This window comes from Molossus molossus, unplaced genomic scaffold, assembly GCF_014108415.1.
Source record: "Molossus molossus isolate mMolMol1 unplaced genomic scaffold, mMolMol1.p scaffold_m16_p_18, whole genome shotgun sequence".
Lineage (NCBI taxonomy): Eukaryota > Metazoa > Chordata > Mammalia > Chiroptera > Molossidae > Molossus > Molossus molossus.
The window spans coordinates 15,374,931-15,395,095 of NW_023425353.1; the positions used below are offsets into that span (position 1 = coordinate 15,374,931).

At 43.8% G+C, this 20,165-nt stretch overlaps 1 protein-coding gene across 15 annotated transcripts in view; it reads right to left on the reverse strand.

Annotated features, from left to right (window-relative positions):
- Positions 1-20,165, reverse strand: part of PXK (PX domain containing serine/threonine kinase like) — a 78,058-nt gene that overhangs the window by 41,084 nt on the left and 16,809 nt on the right. For all 15 annotated transcript variants that reach the window (XM_036266252.1, XM_036266265.1, XM_036266264.1 and 12 more), the window contains exons 2-3: positions 9,251-9,301; positions 5,703-5,750 (exon numbers count right to left, since the gene is read on the reverse strand). In XM_036266252.1, the coding sequence (XP_036122145.1) occupies positions 5,703-5,750; positions 9,251-9,301 (99 nt within the window). The remainder of the gene's footprint in view (positions 1-5,702; positions 5,751-9,250; positions 9,302-20,165) is intronic.

A 20,165-nucleotide genomic window follows, 5' to 3' on the forward strand; every position in this document is an offset into this window, starting at 1 on the left:
TTAACTAATATCAGCACAGTTGCCTGTACTACCTGCCCAACAGCAAACCCAGGGGACTTCCACATCTCTCAGAATAGAGTCACATCATACTGGATTCAAACCTCAGTGGGGCTATTTTTCATTCAAAGTGGGGATGTGAAAATGAATTTGATAAGGTATCTGTTTCAAACTTTGTGGCCTCCAAGCCTCAACTAATCTATTTTTTCAAACTCCATTTCACTTTAGGAAAATGTATCGATCTGCCCCCACATACCATGAGCTCTTCCAAGTCATGGGTAAACGGAGAGTTCTTGGCCAGCAGCCGCAATCACTGTGTCCCTGCTGTGTCAGCCTGTCAGACACACTAAGGTCTTTTCCTGCCTACTGTAAGATCTCACAATAAATACCTCTAGCAGTACCGACACTATGCAATGTGTGTGTTATTGTTAAATCCTGTCTTTTAAAAAAGGTCAGCATTCAAGAGACAATTATTTCCTCTTTCAGCTTTCTGCTAAAATTTCTAAAATGCTTACCAATCTCAGAATATAAAATTCAGAACTCCGGTGGCTAATGAGAAGGGAGGGAAAGGGAACACTAGCACACGGATCAGGTCTAAGCCAGTGATTTCCTAGAAGCCATGACACCTCATCGTCCCTCTACCACAGCCTTCCTCTCTAGCGTCCTCTGTGGGTTACTTCTCGAGTTCCTTGTATAAGGAAAAGAGAACAAGAAAGCCAGCAGAGAAGTCCCTCAAATTCCATTCATAGCACCTGCAGAGAGACAATGCAAAGGGAAGATGTTCACAAAATGGGGTCTAAAGCCCATAATCTGCCCCATGCTAGCCTAGTAGAAACCTCTAAATTATGTAACAAACTATATCACAGTTTCAAGGAAACTAGCTTTTGTCTGGAGGGAAAACCTTCATCTCTGAATCTGTTCATCTCTCACTTCCGGTATCAGATCTGAAAAATCTACACACTGCCTTCAACCATATTCCAGCAAATATTCTAGGGAATTCTAAACTCTCAACAGAGCCTTAATTTCTCCCAATTTCCCTGCAGTATATACAACAGAGTCTCATATAACAGTCTCTCCTATGTCAACAATGAGCAGTAAAGTTCAAAAAACAAAACCTTTGTGCTCCAACAGACCTGAGAAGTCATCTGGTTCAACCCTTTGGTTCAGATGGGGAAAGTGAGAAGCCACAGAGGAAAATAACTAACCCAAGGTGGTAAAGGGCAGAGCCTGGATTCCTTCCCAAGGCTAAGGGTTCCCTACCTAGTTCCTATCATTTCAACTCCTGCTTCCTACTTGTTCCTTCTTGTATGCTGTCTCTCTAGATCAGTGATTTTCAAACCTTTTCCTCTCATGGCATACATAAACTAATTACTAAAATTCTGTGGCACACCAAAAAATATATTTGTTGCCAATCTGACAAAAAAGAATAGGTATAATAATTTTGATTCGTTCACATCAGACAGCTATTATTGTGTTGGCTGTTGTAATTTTTAAATTTGACAATGTAAGAAAAAAAGAGGTCGGTGACCCTGACTAGTCAAGTAAAGCATGTTTTATTTTTATTTATTTATTTTTAAATACTTTTTTTTTTTAAATTCTCACCCGAGGACATTTTTTTTTTTTTTTTGCATTTATCTTCAGATAGAGCGGGAGGGAGAGGGGGGAAGAGAGAGAAACATTGATGTGAGACAGACACATTGACTGGTTGCCACCCACAAGACCCCTACCGGGACGGTGACAAACTGCAACCGAGGTACGTGCCCTCAGTGGGAACCGAACCCGGGACTCTCTGGTCCACAGGTTGATGCTCTAACCACTGAGCCAAACCAGCCAGGGCTTAAATACATTTTTATAGTGCCCAACCAGTGTGGCTCAGTGGTTGAGCGTCAACCCATGCACCAAGAGGTCGCCGGTTCGATTCCCAGTCAGGACACATGTACAGGTGGTGGGCCCAACCCAGAGTGGGGAGCATGCAGGAGGCAACCAATTGATGTTCTCTCTCATCGATGTTTCTATCTCTCTCTCCCTCTCTCTTTCTCTCTTTCTCAAATCAATAAAGAAAAAACATTATTTTTATCCTCACTCGAGGACATTTTTCCATTTTTTGTTCAGATAGAGTGGGAAGAAGAGAGAGACACAGAGAGAGAGAGAGAGAGAGCACAACATCGACATGAAAGGCACACATTAAGTGGTTGCCACCGCATGACCCAACCAGGGTCAGGGACAAACAGCAACCGAGGTATGTGCCCTTAGCGGCAACCAAACCCAGGTCTCTCTGGACCGCAGGCCGATGCTCTAACCGCTGAGCCAAACCAGCCAGGGTGAGAAAAAAAATTTAAAATACATTTTTATTGATTTTTTTAGAGAGAGAGAGATAGAAACATCGATGCGAGAGAAACATCTATCTGCTGCCTCCTACACACCAACCCCCTACCAGGGATAGAGCCCACAACCCAGGCATGTGCCCTGAACAGGAATCAAACTGGGACCTCTCAGGCCAAGGGACAACGTTCAATCCACCGAGCCACACTGGCTGGGTGAGGCATGTTTTGAAAATTCTTATGGAGCCCTGGCCGGTGTGGCTCAGATGTTAGAGTGTCATCCTGTGTGCTGAAAGGTCCCCAGTGTGATTGCTGGTCAGGGCACATGCCCGAGTTGAAGGTTCAATCCCCAGTCGGGGGCTTGTAGGAGATAACCAACTAATGTTTCTCTCTCTCTCCCTTCCTCTCTCTCAAATATTCTTGTGCCTGGCCGGTGTGGCTCAGTGGGTGAGCATCGATCCATGCACCAAGAGGTTACCGGTTCGATTCCCAGTCAGGGCACATGCCCAGGTTGTGGGCCCGATCCCCGTGAAGGCATGCAGGAGACGGCCAATCGATGTTCTCTCTTGTCGATGTTTCTATCTCTCTCTCCCTCTCCCTTCCTCTCTTTCTAAAATCAAATAAATAAATAAATAAATATTCTTGCCTGGCCAGTATGGCTCAGTGAATTGAGCATTGTCCCACAGACTGAGAGATCCCAGTTCAATTCCAGATCAGAGCACATGCCAGGGTTACAGGCTCAATCCCCAGTGGGGGGTGTGCAGGAGGCAGCTTATCAATGTTTCTCTCATGCATTGATGTTTCTATCTCTCTTCCCTTCCTCTCTCCCTAAAAAAATCAATAAAAACATATTTTTAAAAAATTCTTGTGACACACTGGTTGAAAATCGCTGTCCTCAATGATCACTAATTTGATGTTGCCTTTCAAATAAGGTGGTGATTTTTCTTCCCTTATTTCCTCAAAATATGCTCACTATAAAAAGTAGGGGAGTGCAGCTTTTGTCTTTCTTTCTTTTGTTTATATAGCTTACATGTGCTTGTTTGTAGAGAACTTGGGAAATACAGAACAGTATAAAGAATCAGAAAAAAACATAACTCATAATCCTACCACCTTGGTTCACCATTGTTAACATTTTGGCATATGTCCTTCCAGTCTTTTTTCCTAAACATTTCATGTAATTATATTATGTTGCATGTATAATTTTACATCTTGTTTTTTTCCACTCAGGCATTTTTCCTGTTGAACTCAAGACAACTCTGAATATGTGTATTATATTTCTCTTTCTTCAGCAGGAACTCATTATCTGTCAGAAGGGTAATCAGACACTGAAAATCATGGTCAGAGTATTATTCTGTGGTTTTGGAATACTTTTGGTCTGTTTTATAGAGGCTGCTTTGAAATTATTTTGTTGCCAAAAAGCTGTATGTACTTTCTCCTGTTTGTTTACTTGGATCCAGAAACACCTCCCACTTGAAATGATGTCTGGCCATATCCTGCCCAACACAAGCCAACATCAATACACATTTGCATTTGAAATAAGATGCACATTGAAAGTTCCCATTTTAAAAGGAAAAATTACACTGAAGCAAAAAATAAAATTCTATGATATTAAAAAGGCCATAATTAAATAGTCACAGAGATTCAACTTTATATCCCCAAAGTAAGAACAAATAGGAGATAAAACCCTCTTCCCCACCACCATTCTTAGGGGCTGGGCAATTTCAATTTGAGAAATATTTCTCCCACTATTCCTACTCAGCCCTGGTTGAAAAATATTTCACAAAGATGATGACTCCTTCTTTAAAACTGGGCAAAGGTTCACTTGCGAATATAGGTGAAAACACACAGTAGGCTCGATGTTAACTCTCAAATGCTCACCCCACTGTGGAACTGTCTGGGGGGACTGTGGGGACTATCCATGGCTGGAACGAACTGCACATTGGTGCCTTGTCTACAAGGTCATCACAGGCCCAGCTTTTGTCTTAGAGTAAAGGATATGCTATTAAAATCCATATATGAAACCAACTAAACCCATCTATGAGGAGAATTCAATCTCTGCCAATATTCTATCTGGAGATTTAAATTGGTGACACTATAATTAATATTTTAAAAGACAGCATATGGCCCTGGCCGGTTTGGCTCAGCGGTTAGAGCGTCGGCCTGCGATCCAGAGAGACCTGGGTTCACTTTCCGCTAAGGGCATGTACCTTGGTTGCAGTTTGTCCCCGGCCCTGGTTGGGGTCATGTGGGTGGCAGCCAGTAGATGTGTCTCTCTCACATGGATGTTTCTCTCTCCCTCCCTCTCTCTCTCTTGTTCTGTCTGAAGATGAATGCAAAATTGTCCTCGGGTGAGGATTAAAAACAAAATAAAACAAAAAAATAAATAAAAGCATATGACAAATGCATGGCCATATGGCAATTACATAAGGTTTGCAGATACTTAGGCCAATTCTAATGTAAAGAAAACAAGACAGTTGTACTTTTAGCAGTGTTGTAAATAATGTTATGTGTGGACTCTACAAATGTTCTTTTCCAAAGTCTGGTCAATAAAACATGGCCTTTTGATGGAAATGAAGCATTATGCTCCCTCCCAGACAGCAGTCCTCCTGTCCTTTATGGACAGGACCAGAGGTCACTCAGACTAAGTGACAATGGCTAGCTCACCAATGAAGGGAGGGGTCCTTCACTTCCCAGCTGAGCTGGGAAGAAGCCAAGTGCTCTGGCTCAGGTTTCAAGGGTTTTGTATGACCAATCAAATCTGAACTATGACAAAGCCCAGTGGTCTTCAGTGATCCATGGCACTTGAAGACCAATCTACCAATTGCCACTATTTCCCATAGTACTAAAGCCCCTCTAAGGACCCCTCAGTCATTGCCAGTACTGGCTGTGTTTCCAGAAAAAGACTTTGCAGTTCATCCCTCTTTCCATTATGGCCACCACATTCGGAACATTTAAGTCAAAGGGATTTAGAAACATGTATTAAGAGAACAAGTTACACCAAAAAAATTTCTAGTTACTGCGGAACACTGATCTGCAGTGCTGACTATGCAGCCTCATTTGGTGGGAAGCATCTGAGAGAGTTCCAGCTCCACTGAAGTGAGCAGCTCTAGCAACCCACCTCCTCATTCCTGACCTGGAAAGAGGAGAGGATACCCATCCCATGACTGCGGTGAGGATGCAGCAGGGCACAAAGATACATGGTTGCAGGGTCACTACTGTAACTCACATGTTTGTCCCCAAAAGTTCATACTTAGAGCAACACATCAGCTGTTCCCTTTGCCAGGGAAATTTGCTAATTTCTTGTTCTCATTAGTGCCATTTCCAACTGGTTTCTAAGACACCCCCAGCAAGCCGTGTGTATCATTCGTGTTTTAAAATATTTACCTGCAAGCTGTTGTTCAGCAAATCAAAGTCACTGTATCTCCTAACAATCTGTAAGAGACAAGACAGTGGTGTTTTAATTCAGCAAAGACCATCTCTTCCCATTTCCTAATTTAATATTTATTGGCATTCTAGAGCCAAGGCACTTGCACTAAGGATAGGAGGGCTTATACCTGGTCCTTAGCTTGCTTAACTTGACAGGCCCAGAAAACAGACCTACCAGTGAGCCAGAGTTGGCTGGGCCACAGGAAGCTGGTTAACACCAGCCAAACTCACAAGATGCTAACAGGTAAGAGAGAGTGATGACATTTTTTTTTAAAGGTAAATCTCCATTTATATATCTTTCTTATTAATCAGACACCTGGAAGATGACTTAATGCTTTACCAAAAAAAAAAAAAAAAAGTTTTACTGAACATAAAATCAAAGTAAAAGGGGGTTGCCAGTTTTGAGGCCATTTCATCCTTGACTAGATAAACTTTCCCCAGCTGAGGCCCCACCCCTCTGGAGACTGGTCCGCACCTGCAGGCAGACAGCCCACCCGCCCCCTGATTCCCAGTTCCCCTTTTGGCAGACAGTCCACCTTCCATTGCCTAGACATTCTTTCTTAGTTATGTTGATGCCATTGATTAGGCCAGCGATTTTCAACCTTTTTCATCCCATTGCACACACAAACTAATTACCAAAATTCTGCAGCACACCAAAAAACATATTATATTTTTTGCTGATCTGGCAAAAACAACAACAACAACAAAAAAAAGGTATAGTTTTGATTCATTCACACTGGATGGCTATTGTTGTGTTGGCTGTTGTCAGAGGTCAGTGCCCTTGACTAAATAGTCAGGTACTGCATGTTTTAAAAATTCTTGCAGCACACTGGTTGAAAATCGCTGGATTAGGCCATTGCCAACTTCTACTAGCTCTTCAGGCTCTGGGTAAGAAATTATTTTACTTTTGAATAGTTTGACTTCAACCATTGTTGATGATTCTCAAATACTAATGTGCAGAATTACCTGGAGATCACCTAGGACCCCACCACTGAGAATCTGACTCCATAAGTCTAGGGTGGGGCCCAAGAGTCTACATTTTTGTTACTTATCTCCTGGGATTCTAATGAATCTAGAAAACCATCAAGGGCTGGTTTTTCTGGTAGAACACTGCTGTTGGCCCTGCTTGTCAAAATGTTTCTTGATTTTAGACAGAAAGAAGGGAAAAGAGAGAGCGTGAGAAATATGAATGTGAGAGAGAAACATCAGTTGCCTCCCATATGCGCCCCAACTGGGGATCAAGCCTGCAACCTAGGAATATGCCCTGACTGGGAATCAAACCCGCAGTCTTTTAGTGTATGGGACGATGCTCCAAACAACTGAGCCACCCAGCCAGGGTATATAAAACTCTTTTTAAAGGGTTAAATGAATTACTGCACCTCAACCAGTGCCTAACAATAAATGCTCAATAGATGTTAAATATTATAATTATTCAAACAGACAGTAGTTTGAAATTTCAGGCAAAGGAAAGACCAAAGATGGGCCACTGCAGTCAAAGACTGCTTAGGGTGAGAGGTGTTGGAAGGAAGGAAGGGAGAAAAGGAAAGAAAGGGAAGGGAAGGGAAGGGGAGGGGAGGGGAGGGGAGGGAGCCCTGGCCGGTTTAGCTCAGCGGTTAGAGCATTAGCCTGAGGACCAAAGAGTCTCAGGTTTGATTCCGATCAAGGGCCAGTAACTGGGTTGCAGTTTGGACCCGGCCCTGGTCAGGGTCATGCGGGAGGCAACCAATCGATGTATGTCTCTCATATTGATGTTTCTCTCTCTGTGCCTCCCCCCCACATCCCACTCTATCTGAAGATAAATGGAAAAATATCCTGGGGTGAAGATTAAAACAAAACAAAACAAAATAGAGCCACTTTTGCTAAGCCTGGTCACCAAACCAAAACTTAATAACTAACCTAATTGCAATTACAGCCTCTCCCAGGAATGGAATTTTTTTTAAAAAAAAAAATATGTTTTTATTGATTTTAGAGAGAGAGGAAGAGAAAGGGAGAAACATCAATCAGCTGCCTCCTGTACACCTCCTACTGGGATTGAGCCCAGGCACGTGCCCTGACCGGGAATTGAACCCATGACCTGGGACAACGCCCAACCAACTGAGCCAAACCAGCCTGGGCCCAGGAATGGAATTTTAAACCAGTTAGTCTGGAATTGTCTAATCAACATCAGTGAGATAATCTATCTGATAAGACTTGCAGCCCTCCCCTAAGGAAAGGTGTCTTTGCCTGGAATAATCCACTCTTTCAATTTCTTAGTCCCACCCTCTTTCTGCCTATGAAAACTTTCTTTTTTTCCCCTGGCTGGTTTGGCTCGGTGGTTAGAGCGTCAGCTTTTGGATCAAAGAGTCGCGGGTTCGATTCCAGTCAAGGGCGCACATACCTCGGTTGTGGTTTGTCCCTGGTCCTAGTAGGGGGTCATGTGGGAGGCAACCAGTCGACGTGTCTTTCTCTCATCATGTTTCTCTCTCTCTCCCACTCTATCTGAAGGTAAATAGAAAAATGTCCTCAGGTAAGGATTAAAAAACAAAAAACTTTCCTTTTTGTATAACTCATCAGAGTACCTCTCTAGTTGCTAAATGGGATGCCTGATTCATAAATCATTTAATAAAGCCAATTAGGACTTCAAATTTACTCAGTTGAAATTGTGTTCTTTTTTTAAAAAAAATGTTTTTCATGATATTTTCGAGAGAGAGGAAGGGAGAGAGAGACAAACATCAATGTGACAGAGATCACCTGCCTCCCGCACACCCCCCACTGGGCATGTGCCCTGATGGGGAATCGAACCTGGACCTCAGTCCATGGGACAATGCTCAATCTACTGAGCCACACCAGCCGGGAGACCTGTGTTCTTTAACAGAGGTACGGTTCAAGCTGGGCTGTGAAGGACAAGGTAAGATGGAGATGAGGAAGGTAACTGTAATTACTGAAACAGGAAAGAAATAGCCTCTATACAGAATTCAGCCACCCCCTGCAAGTCAACCGGAAGGACCTCTGGATCTATGCAGGAAGTTTTTTTTATCTCTGAGGCTACCACTAAGGGAAGCAGAGCCCCACCTATGGTCTGTGAGGGAACCAGCACCAGAACTTGCCCATGAGTGAACTTGGAAGTCCTGAAATGCAGTGTCCAAACTGTATGAAGTCTAGGGCACTGTCTCACCTTTCCACCTGGTGGACTGAACTGTAACTTCCCCTACCCGAACCAAGGCTGCACAGGATGAGGTCTGAATTACTAGGAACAAACCAAGTAATTTGCCTATCCTACTTACTCTGGGTCTACCCAGAGCACAAAGTCCTAGATACTCTCCATGGTAACAGCATACACAAATTAAACCAAATAACTGGCAATGGAAATGCCTTTTATAACATACATCTTAAAGCTAAAGATTTATATCTAAAAGAAATATGATTTATATTTTGCATGTTCCCATTTTTCTAGATTTTTAGATGCCACAGTCAGAATTTTATTTAAAAGTTTAAAACTTTTCTAATGATAATGGTAAAATACTTACCTGCCAGCTGTTTTCTACAGAAATTCCTCTTTGCACCCGAATGATATATTCCTAAAGAAAAAAGAGGGGAAAAAGAGTTTCATGTATAAGATACCCCAAATCAGAGGATCAAAAATAAGTGAAAATATCAGACTTCAGAGCAAAGAAAATTACTAGAGACAGAGAGGGACATACGTAAAGAAGAAAGGACAATCTACCAGTAAGACATGGCAATCTTAACTGTGTATGTACCAAACACCAGAGATGCAAAATATGTGAAGCAAAAACTGATAGAACTTAAAGAAGAAACTGACAAATCCATGATTATAGCTGGAGGTGTCAACACCCCTTTCTCAGCAACTGATAGAACTAAATAAAAAACTAGTAAAAATACAGAGGAACTCAACAATACCTTCAACCGACAGATTTATTTAGCATTTTAGAACCCTCCATCCAACAACAGAATACACATTCTTTTCAAGAGAATATACCGATGGCAAATAAGCACATGAAAAGATGTTAAACATTACTAATCATCAAGCAAATACAAATCAAGACCACAATAAGATATCACTATACATCTACCAGAATGGCTGAAACAAAAAATAATGATAACACCAAATGCTGGCTAGGACACAGAAACTGGATCACTCATACATTGTCTGTGGGAATGTAAAATAATATAGCCACTCTGAAACACAGTTTGGCATTTTTCTAAAAAATTAAACGCGCAACTATCAAACAACCCAGCAATTGTACCCTTAGGCATTTATCCCAGAGAAATGAAAACTTATGTTCATACAAAAACTTGTACGTGAATGTTCATAACAACTTTAAGAACCCCAAGTTAGAAACAAACCAAATGTCTTTTAACAGGTGAATGGTTAAACCTTGCTACATCCATAGCATGGAATACTACTCAGTAACAAAAAGGAATAAACTGTTAATACATGCAACATCTTAATGAATCTCCAGAGAATTATGCCGAGTGAAAAAGCCAATCCCAAAAGATTATAAACTGCAGACTGTCTCCAATTGATCATTTTTTAAAAAAATTTACAATGGTGTGAAATTAATAGTATTCAATAGAAATCCTACTTCAAACTTTAAATGTTTATCTTTTCCCAGGCTAGCAATATGCGGTGTGATACTCTCTCATGATGCTGGCTTGCAGTTGTGAGCTCCCAGTCAGCCCCGGGATCACCAGGGGAAATAACAGATACTCTATAATGTACTACGTTGCCAGCGGTTTTTGAATATTGTGAGCATGTTTAATGTAGGCTGGGCTAACCTATGGTGTTTGATAGGTTAGACGCATTAGCTGCATTTTCGACTTACAATCTTTTCAATTTAGAATGGGTTTACCAGGATGCAGCCCCATCATAAGTTGAGAAGCATCTGTATATGATTCCATCGATATAACATTAATGAAATGACAAAATTATAGATATGGAGAACAGATTAGTGTTTGTCAAGAATTAAGGCTGTGGGATAGCAGGGTATACATATGGGAGGGAAATGTGTGTGGCTATAGAAGTGTAACCATGAAGAAACTGCATTTCTTTAATATGATCTTTTCTCCTTTCTTGCCTTTTGATTCAAACTGGCCCCATCCTGACTCACCTGCTTTCTTCTCCGTGCACACCCACTCCCTTAATCACTGAGCCCTCAGGACAATGAGGTTCTGGTCACCATCAATTACCTTAGGAACAAAGCCACGTGTCTGTTGACCCCAGAGACAGAGTTTCAGTCAAACTAGAGATAACATCAAATGTTCAGTTGTGTCTTAGTTCCAGGCCCAGAAAAGCAGAGTGAAATCAGATGAAGTGACACCATGGCTGACCTCAGGACCAGGTGTACTGATCAACAAACCCCTGACCTCCTACCCTAGCACCCACCAATCGGTAGAGATCACTACACTGGCCTCCGTTAGTCACCATGATTAATGATTCCCCCGTACAGTTTATCCTTGGCAGCCATGGAGGAGCCAGGGCTTTGAGGATTAGCTCACCTGTAACTCTGGGCGAGGGCCACTTCCTAAAAATAACCACTTCCTTTAGTCTGATAACAGAAGGGCAGAGTGAGGTGCTATGTTTAAATGTTTATGTCCCCTGCCCTGGCCGGTTTGGCTCAGCGGTTAGAGCATCGGCCTGCGTTCTGGAGAGACCCGGGTTTGATTCCCGCTAAGGGCATGTATCTCGGTTGCAGTTTGTCACTGGCCCTGGTTGGTCGTGCGGGTGGCAGCCACTCGATGTGTCCCTTTCACGTCGATGTTTCTCTCTCTCTCTCTCTCTTCCTCTCTCTCCCTCCCACTCTATCTGAACAAAAAATGGAAAAATGTCCTCGGGTGAGGATTAAATAATAAATAAATAAATAAATGAATGAATGAATGAATGTTTATGTCCCCCCAAATTTTTATGTTGAAATACTAACTGCCAAATATGATGGTATTAAGGGTGGGGCGTTTGGAAGGTACTAAGGTCATGAAAGTGAAATCCTCATAATGGCATTAGTGCCTTAGCAAAGAGGCTCCAGAGGGACCCTTGTCTCTTCCACCAGGAGGACACCGAGAAGGTGCCAGCTACGAACCAGGAAAAGGACCCTCACTAGAAACTGATTATGCTGGAACCTTGATCTAGGACTTCCAGCATCCAGACTAAGAAGTAAATGTCTGTTGTGTATACGCCACCCAGTCTATGGTGCGGTTACAGCAGCCTGAACGGACTAAGGCATGAGGGATGTTTGGATTGATGGTGAAGGAGAAGAGTTTGCCACCCTAAAATATGCCTCTTTTGGGATATTGGTTATTTTAGGCTGGTTAATTTTAAGAAAGAGCAGACGAGAGCAGCTCTGAATAACCAAGTAGAAGTTACCCTCTGTAAAGCACATTCACATTTGTAAGGGAAATCTCCACGGGTAAGGGTCTCCCTCACTGTACAGCCTGCCTTCACAATCAGTGGGAAGGCATGGGCCTCAATCTGTCACAATCTACCCTTGTATACTGGGCTTTTCCTGTCACCATCTACAACTTACTCCCCACCCTCACATCTTCTTTTGTCTTTAGCTGAAGGTGGTATTTAGGGTGATGGCTTCTGCCATTTTGGTTAGTTACTCAGTTTTCCTGGTATTCCAGGCAGCATAGTTATTAAACTTAAACTTGTTTTTCTCCTGCTAGTGTGTCTCATGTCAATTTGATTATTAGGCCGGCCAAAAGAACCTTAAAGGGTACAGAAAATTTTTTCTCCCCAACAATGGAAATGTTCTTGATTGTATTGATGTTAATGTTTTGGTTGTGATATTGTACTACAGTTTTATAAGATATTATCATTGAAAGAAATTGGGTAATGGATATATGGAATTGCTCTGAAATATTAGTTTTAATGCCTCCCCAGGTAATTCTTTATTTTTTTATTTTACTTTTTAAAAAATCCTCACCTGAGGATACATTTTTCCACTTATCTTCAGATGGGGAGAGGGGAGAGTCGGGAGAGAAACACATTGATTGGTTGCCTCCCACATGGCCCCGACTGGGGCCGGGGACCGAACCACAACCGAGGTACGTGCCCTTGACCAGAATCGAGCCCGTGACTCTTTGGTCTGAGGTGGACGCTCTACCGCTGAGCCAAACCGGCCAGGGCCAGGTACTTCTTAAGTAAGCAGGAAACACAAACCTAGTCCAGCCTTATACTTATATACACAGTTTATGATGAAGGTGTGGTAGGCAGTTAGACAAGAGCAGAGCAAGATGGGCCAGGCTAGAAGGTCACCAGGGTGGAAAGCCCTGGGTGCCTAGCAGTGGGAAAAACTGGGAAAATAAGGACCTCACCCCCAGGGTAACCTTTCCTCCCCTAGCATATTGCTGGTCATGTGGTCAGACCCCCTGACCTTTCATATCACTGGTCATTCAGTTCAGACCCTCCCCCGACCTTTCCTCCCCTGGTGTGTTGCTTGTCCTGTGGGTTAGACCTCCTTAGAGAGCGAACAAACAAGGGGCTGGCGAAGAGCCCTTAAGCATTAAGCCCTTGGGACAATGAGGTCCTAACATCAAATACATCAAGGCCTCAGTTGAGTTTCAGTTCCAGGCTCAGAAAAGCAGCAAAACCAGACTAGTGACACCATGGCTGACCTCAGGACCAGCTGCATTGAGTAATGACACCCTGCCCTGGTGCCCACCAGTCAGTAGATACCATGACCCTGAGGAGGCACACCTGGAAAACGGATGAATATTCTATTGGGATCCTCCCATGAGACCTCCAGATAAACATCCTAAGACGGGACCCAGTCTGGCTCTCTCCATGGAGCACTGCCTTTCCCCTCCCCCTTCCCGCAAGCTCGTTTTCCTTGCATCTTTCTCCTAAGCTCCAAGGACCCTGTTTTTGCCTCGGTAACTTGCTTCCTGAGCCCATTTCTTCTACTTCTGTGACTTTCTAAATAAATGTTCTCTTGTAGTTTGAGTCTTGGCTCTGAATTCTTTCCTAACCAGACAGAACTCAAGTACTGAGGTTGCTAAATCAAGGTCTGGTCAGACTCTACTGGTCTAATACCTGGTGCTGTTTCACTGCAACAAGGGTATAGATTTAATCATATAAAGAATGTTGCCCGGCCCTGGCCGGTTTGGCTCAGCAGTTGGAACGTCGGCCTGCGGTACAGAGAGACCCGGGTTCGGTTCCCGCTAAGGGCACGTACCTCGGATGCAGTTTGTCCCCGGCCCTGGTTGGTCGTGCGGATGGCAGCCACTCGATGTGTCCCTTCACGTTGATGTTTCTCTCTCTCTCTCTACCTCTCTCTACCTCCCGCTCTATCTGAACAAAAAATGGAAAAATGTCCTCGGGTGAGGATTAAAAAAAAAAAAAAAAAAAAAAAAAAAAAAAAAAGAATGTTGCCCGGGCCAGTTTGGCTCAGCAGTTAGAGCGTCAGCCTGAGGACCAATGAGTCATGGGTTCGATTCCGGTCAAGGGCACGTACTTCAGTTTCGTTAATCCCCAGCCCTGGTCAGGCTGTGTGGGAGGCAACCAGCTGATGTTTCTGTCTTTCTCTCTCCCTCCCTCCCACTCTATCTGATAATAAATAGAAAAATATCCTCAGGTGAGGAAAAATAAAAAAATTGTTAACATTTTTCCTTCAATGCTCAGAATTGTTTTAATATCAATTGATGGTATGATTTAGGCACTATTCATAGTCACTACTCAATAAATGCTTATCAACGCAGTACTCAACAAATCCTGTTTACTGAATTAATTTAAATAGGTTATTTAGAAAATAAAGCCAAATAAGCATTGGCTTTAAAAATAGATCTCACTGCACAGTTGTTCCATTCTGTTTATTTAGCAAAGGCTGATAAAACCCATATAAACGGGAATTTTAGCTCACTCTGGAATATGTTAAGGATAATACATTCAACAATATCCACTCAATTATGAGTAGTGATGATGAGCCTGGCACCATGCTTAGTTGGTTTCATGTGGGTTATAAAATAAGTATTTCAAAATGGATTTGTGTAGTGTGGCAAATCTCTTAAGCAATATGCTGATGCACTTATTTCTGAATAGTAAAGACAAAATGCTAAAAACATGACATTCTTATATTTTGGGATCAGTCCTTTAGTTTTGGAATTTCCTCAGAATTGTCTTACTGGCAAATTTTGGGGGCTTTTATATCCTAATAGTAGAGATGAAATAGCACATATAATTAAGTAAATCCAAGCAACAACGCATAGACAAGTTTTTTTTGATGTCTAAAGTTGGGGGAAATGCTAATTCTCAAAAACCACTTGAAGCATTCATTCATTGCTTCACTATGATTTGCCAGAAGAATAATATTAATTTTTAAAATTTCAGCTTAATGTAGGCACTCGATAGGTGCTAAATAAATATCTGCTGTCCTGCTTTATATACTTTTACATGTATTTTTATACTTTATATACTTTCTAAAGTTTAAAGTTTGGACCTGTGTTTTACAGAGATGTTGCTGCCAAAATTGCAAACATCAACTAAGCACCTACCATGTTCTAACCCCTGTGCTTCATTCATGCTGGGAATTAACTCCATTGATTCCCTGTGTAGACACCTATTTTAGATTTTTCTTTTAAACTTGGCTATAAAACAGCACAGGATAGTGTTTGGAAAAAGCATTTGGCAGAAAGGAAGCAGTAGCTACAAGACAGGGCCTGGCTGGGTGCTGGTGTCAGACCGTAATATCCCAGAACAACACATTAACTAGTGTTTCTGAGAAGACACTCTATGTTTAGTGTTCTCCAAAAAGGGTGATTGTGTCCCCAGAGGACAACTGGCAGTGTCTAGAGACATCTTAGATTGCCACAGGGAAGGGGTGGGGGGTGACTACTGGCATCTAGTAGACCAGGAATGCTGCTGATACCTACAAAGCCCAAGACAGCCCCCACAGCAAAGTACTTCTGGCCCCAAGTGCAGAGGTTGAGAAACCCAGGTTCAAGTGCATTGAGTACAACAGGTCATCCTAGTCCATGGGAGCTTGGGATGTGGGGTGCTGGTGGGGTTACTTCCTCATCTACCCTTGGCCTCGGCCCACTGGGACTCCACACACAAAAGCACATGTAATGTGCACATCCGCTTAGAAGGTGCCCTTAGTTACCGGCAGCCTCAAAGCACCACCCATTGTGTTTTGCTTGTAAAACACATTAAGAATGAGGCTCCAGTCGGCCTGCGGTACAGAGAGACCCGGGTTCAGTTCCCGCTAAGGACACGTACCTCGGTTGCAGTTTGTCGCCGGCCCTGGTTGGTCGAGCGGGTGGCAGCCACTCAATCTGTTCCTTTCACATCGATGTTTCTCTCTCTCTCCCTCCCGCTCTATCTGAACAAAAAAATGGAAAAATGTCCTCGGGTGAGGATTAAAAAAAAAAAAGAATGAGGCTCCAGTCCTAGTCGATTTGGCTCAGCAGTTAGAGAGTCAGCCCACTGACTGAGGGGTCTCAGGTTCGATTCCCAGTCAAGGGCACATACCTGGGTTACAGGTTTGATGCCCAGCCCTGGTTGGGGTCATGTGGAAAGCAATCAATTAATGTGTCTCTCTCACATCAATGTCTCTCTCTCTCTCTTCCACTCTACATAAAAATCAATGAAAAAATATCCTCTGGTGAGGACTAATAGCAACAAAAAAGAATGAGGCTCCAGTGTAGTAGCCCCCGACCCCACCCCATGCCATCTGCCACCCTATGGTTACAGACACAGAAAGACAACAGGAAATAAGATAAGGTGATATTGTTCAGAAATATGTTTATTCCACTTCAATGGGGCAAGTTATTCCCTAAATATAAAACACTTGAATTATTTTAGTTTGCTTAACACCACTGTCTAGCCTGACCAAAAGAAAATATTTTCTCTCCAATGCTATAAACTGAAAAACATAGTATAGCTGTCCATTGCTGACAACTGAACTGTAGCTCTTACTAACACAGAGAGAAGAGGGCCTGGAGACCAGGAGAAACCCCACCTTAGAAGTCAGGCCTCCACCTCCTGAGCTGGAGTCAGCATCCCTGAACCCCCCAGTGGATCATTCCCATCTTTGCCACCCTCTATGATGAGGAACAGAACCTGCGTGTGTATAAACCACCAAGGTCCGTCAGGCACAGAAGGGAGGGCTAAGAGCCCTTCAGGGCAGCCCTGAGTCACACAGATCTGGGCCTGCCCCTAAAATGCGCCATCTGTTGCCACTTCCCCAAAGGCCTTCTTCCCAATCCTCCTCAGGACGCCACACCCCTTGACTTGGAGGGGCAGGGTGGCTGCTTGTCAAGCCCAAGCATGTGGGCATTTTGGCAAGTCAGTATGGTCTGATGCTAAAGTTCTTTGAACTGGAAACGCACCAGGACCATGTGATTTTTGACGTAAGTAAAAGAATTAATGGAAAATGAGCACTGATTTTGTGCCAGGAAATTTTGCTAAGTTCCTTACTCAATACCTCTCATTCAATTCTCACAGCCACCTAGAGGGAGGAGATCTCAGTTCACTCAGCTCAGCGAGATAAAGTAAGCCCCCCAAGGTCACACAGTGGGGAAGCAGATGCCTGGGGATTGGAACCCAAGTGGCTGACTCTACGACCTTCCAATCTGCTAGTGGCTGGTAACTCCCCAGTGCCCTGGGGGAGCCCTTCTGTAGCCATGAAAAACGGGGGTCCTCACTAGCCAGTGGAAGACGGGTGGTTCATCCCCAATGGTGTAGATGATGGACTCTTGAACTGAGAATGTGGGGGTAGGGCTGTCTGCCACCCCACTGATCAGCGCTCCCAACACAGGCTGTTTGCCAAGTAAGCATCCTTATTGGCATTTAGTGTCCCTGAGTTTCTGAAAAGATAGTTAAGATTTTGCTGCACAGTAGCTGGTATTTACTTACTTACTTATTTATTTATCCTCACCAGAGGACATTTTTCTATTTTTTGTTCAGATAAAGTGGGAGGGAGAGAGAAGGAGAGAGGGAAACATCGATGTGAAAGGGACACATCGAGTGGCTGCCACCCACACGACCAACCAGGGGCGGGGACAAACTGCAACTGAGGTACGTGCCCTTAGCGGAAACCAAACCCGGATCTCTCTGGACTGCAGGCCGACGCTCTAACCACTGAACCAAACCGGCCAGGGCAAGGACTTTTAAAAAATGTTTATTGATTTGAGAGAGATCGATGTGAGAGAGAAACATGGACCAGTTGCCTCTGGGTATGTGCCCTGACTGTGATGGAACCTGCAACTTTTAAGTGTACAGGACAATGCTCCAACCAACTGAGCCACACCAGCCAGGGCACCTAGAGAACTTTTATAAAAATACCTACTTAGGCCCTGGCTGGTATGGCTCAGCGGTAAGAGCATTGCCCTCGACCAAAGAGTCCCAAGTTCGAATCCGGCCAAGGGCACATACCTTGGATGCAATTCGTCCCCAGCCCCAGCTGTGGTCATGTGGGTGGCAACCAACTGATGTGTCTCTCTCACATCAATGTTTCTCTCTCTCTCTTCCTCCCTTTCTCCCTCCAGCTCTATCTGAAGATTAATGTAAAAATATCCTCAGATGAGGATCAAAAAAAAAAAAAAAAACCTACTTAGACCCTACTGTCCCGAGATTCTGATTTAACTTGTCTAAGCTGAGGCACAGGCATTAGTAGGTCTTAAAACTTCCCCAGGTGATTCTACTGCACTCCAGGGGTGAGAATCATGGTTCTGAAGCCTCTTAAATAGGAAGTACCTTCACACTACAAAAATAAAAACCTTCTCATGAGAGGAAGGAAACAAATGAACCAAGCACCCACCACACCTCAGCTCCTCTACCCCCATACCTCCCTGCCTCTTCATGAGAACTCCGCTCTCCTGTCTTGTCTGGCATAGTAAGTATCTATCCCAAGTCCTCAAGGGATCCCCCACCCTGGGCCCTGTAGCAGTGGCTTCCACAGACACCACTCACCCAGTCTGTCAATGACCCTTTGAGGTGAGCACGGAAGAGCCGTTACCCCATTTACATCTGGGGAAATGAGTCTCAGAGAGCACAGATCCTTGACTGGAGAGTGTAGGCTGGGCCAGGAGGGCAGGTGTGTCTCCAGGATCCACTAACTACACCACTTCTCCGGCTCATTCCCAAACCTGCTTCCTCCTCCAACAGAAGCCCCAAAAGAATGCTGAGCACAAGTGACCTTGCTGGGCATCCAACACTATGCTATTTCCCTGCTCAGGAACCTTCCAGGGATCCCACTGGCCACAGGATAAAACCCAAACTCCTTTGCCTAGCTTCCATGTTCTTCTACCACCTGACCACACTGTCCTAACTCTTTCTTTCTACTCCAACCCTTCTCTACCCAGTCAGACATTTGTATCTAAACACTCTTACTGCCCTTACTTTACTGTTCTGCCTATTCAAAACCAAGTTCAGCCTTTAAATCATGTTACTGCTATTTTTGCCCCATGTCTGTCTGTGTTGGGGAATCTCTCCAACCGGATGAAGTTCTTCATTGGCTGGAATCACACATTTCTTTGTATTCCAAACAGCAGCCAGCACAAGGTCAGGCCAATAGTAGAAGCATGACAACCACTCACTGATGAACATTTGCTGACTGACGCTTGCACCTTTGGCGAGGAGGAACCGTCCTGCTCTTTTTCACGTGTCTCCATCCAGGTCAAAGAGTACTCTCCAGGCCACCTCCATGTGATCTCCCAAGCCCTCAGACTAAACTCAATACTCAAACCCACAGCACCACACAGCACAACAGCTGCAGCTCACGGCAGCATCACCCTGAAGGGCAGCAAGGTCTCTGGGGAAAATTCTCCGTGTTGCAGGACTTGTTTGTGCTCAGCTCACTGGCCACCTGCCTGGCTGCTTCAGTCCTTAATATCTCACTTAGAATTCATGATCACTCCTTGCTCTGCTAAATATTCAGTATTTTTTGTTGTCTCATCTGCAGATTTTCAGTGCTGAAATATACCTTTGTTTTATTTTAATTGCTGTGTAATCCAATAATGTGCAACCCCCCACCCCAAACTAATGAAAACATTAAGGGTTTTTAAAGCATCTGAAGAATCACCATTATCTTGACCTACATTGTGGCAGGTGAGGGAAGCCAAGTGTATCTCCTTTTCGACTGAAATAAATTTCATTTAAAATCTAACTCATGGGATCACAGAAGTTGTGTGCTTTATCTTTATGCAAAACAAATTCTCCATTTTCCACTCTGTGTTCACACACGGGACAGGAACACAGCACAAGCCTGCCTGGATTCCTGCAGTGTGAGGCAGGGCCCTACCCGCCACGGCTCAGTCCTCGCCCTTCTCCCCGCTTTTGAAGTCAACACTCTTCTCTGTGGGCCAGGTTCCTGCCCTACCAGGGGAGCTAGTCTCCACCACAACTTCAAAGACAGCCAATGTTCCAACGAGGAGAAATACTGCAAAGCAGCACACAAATCCTTCTGACCTCAGACATGACTACAGAAT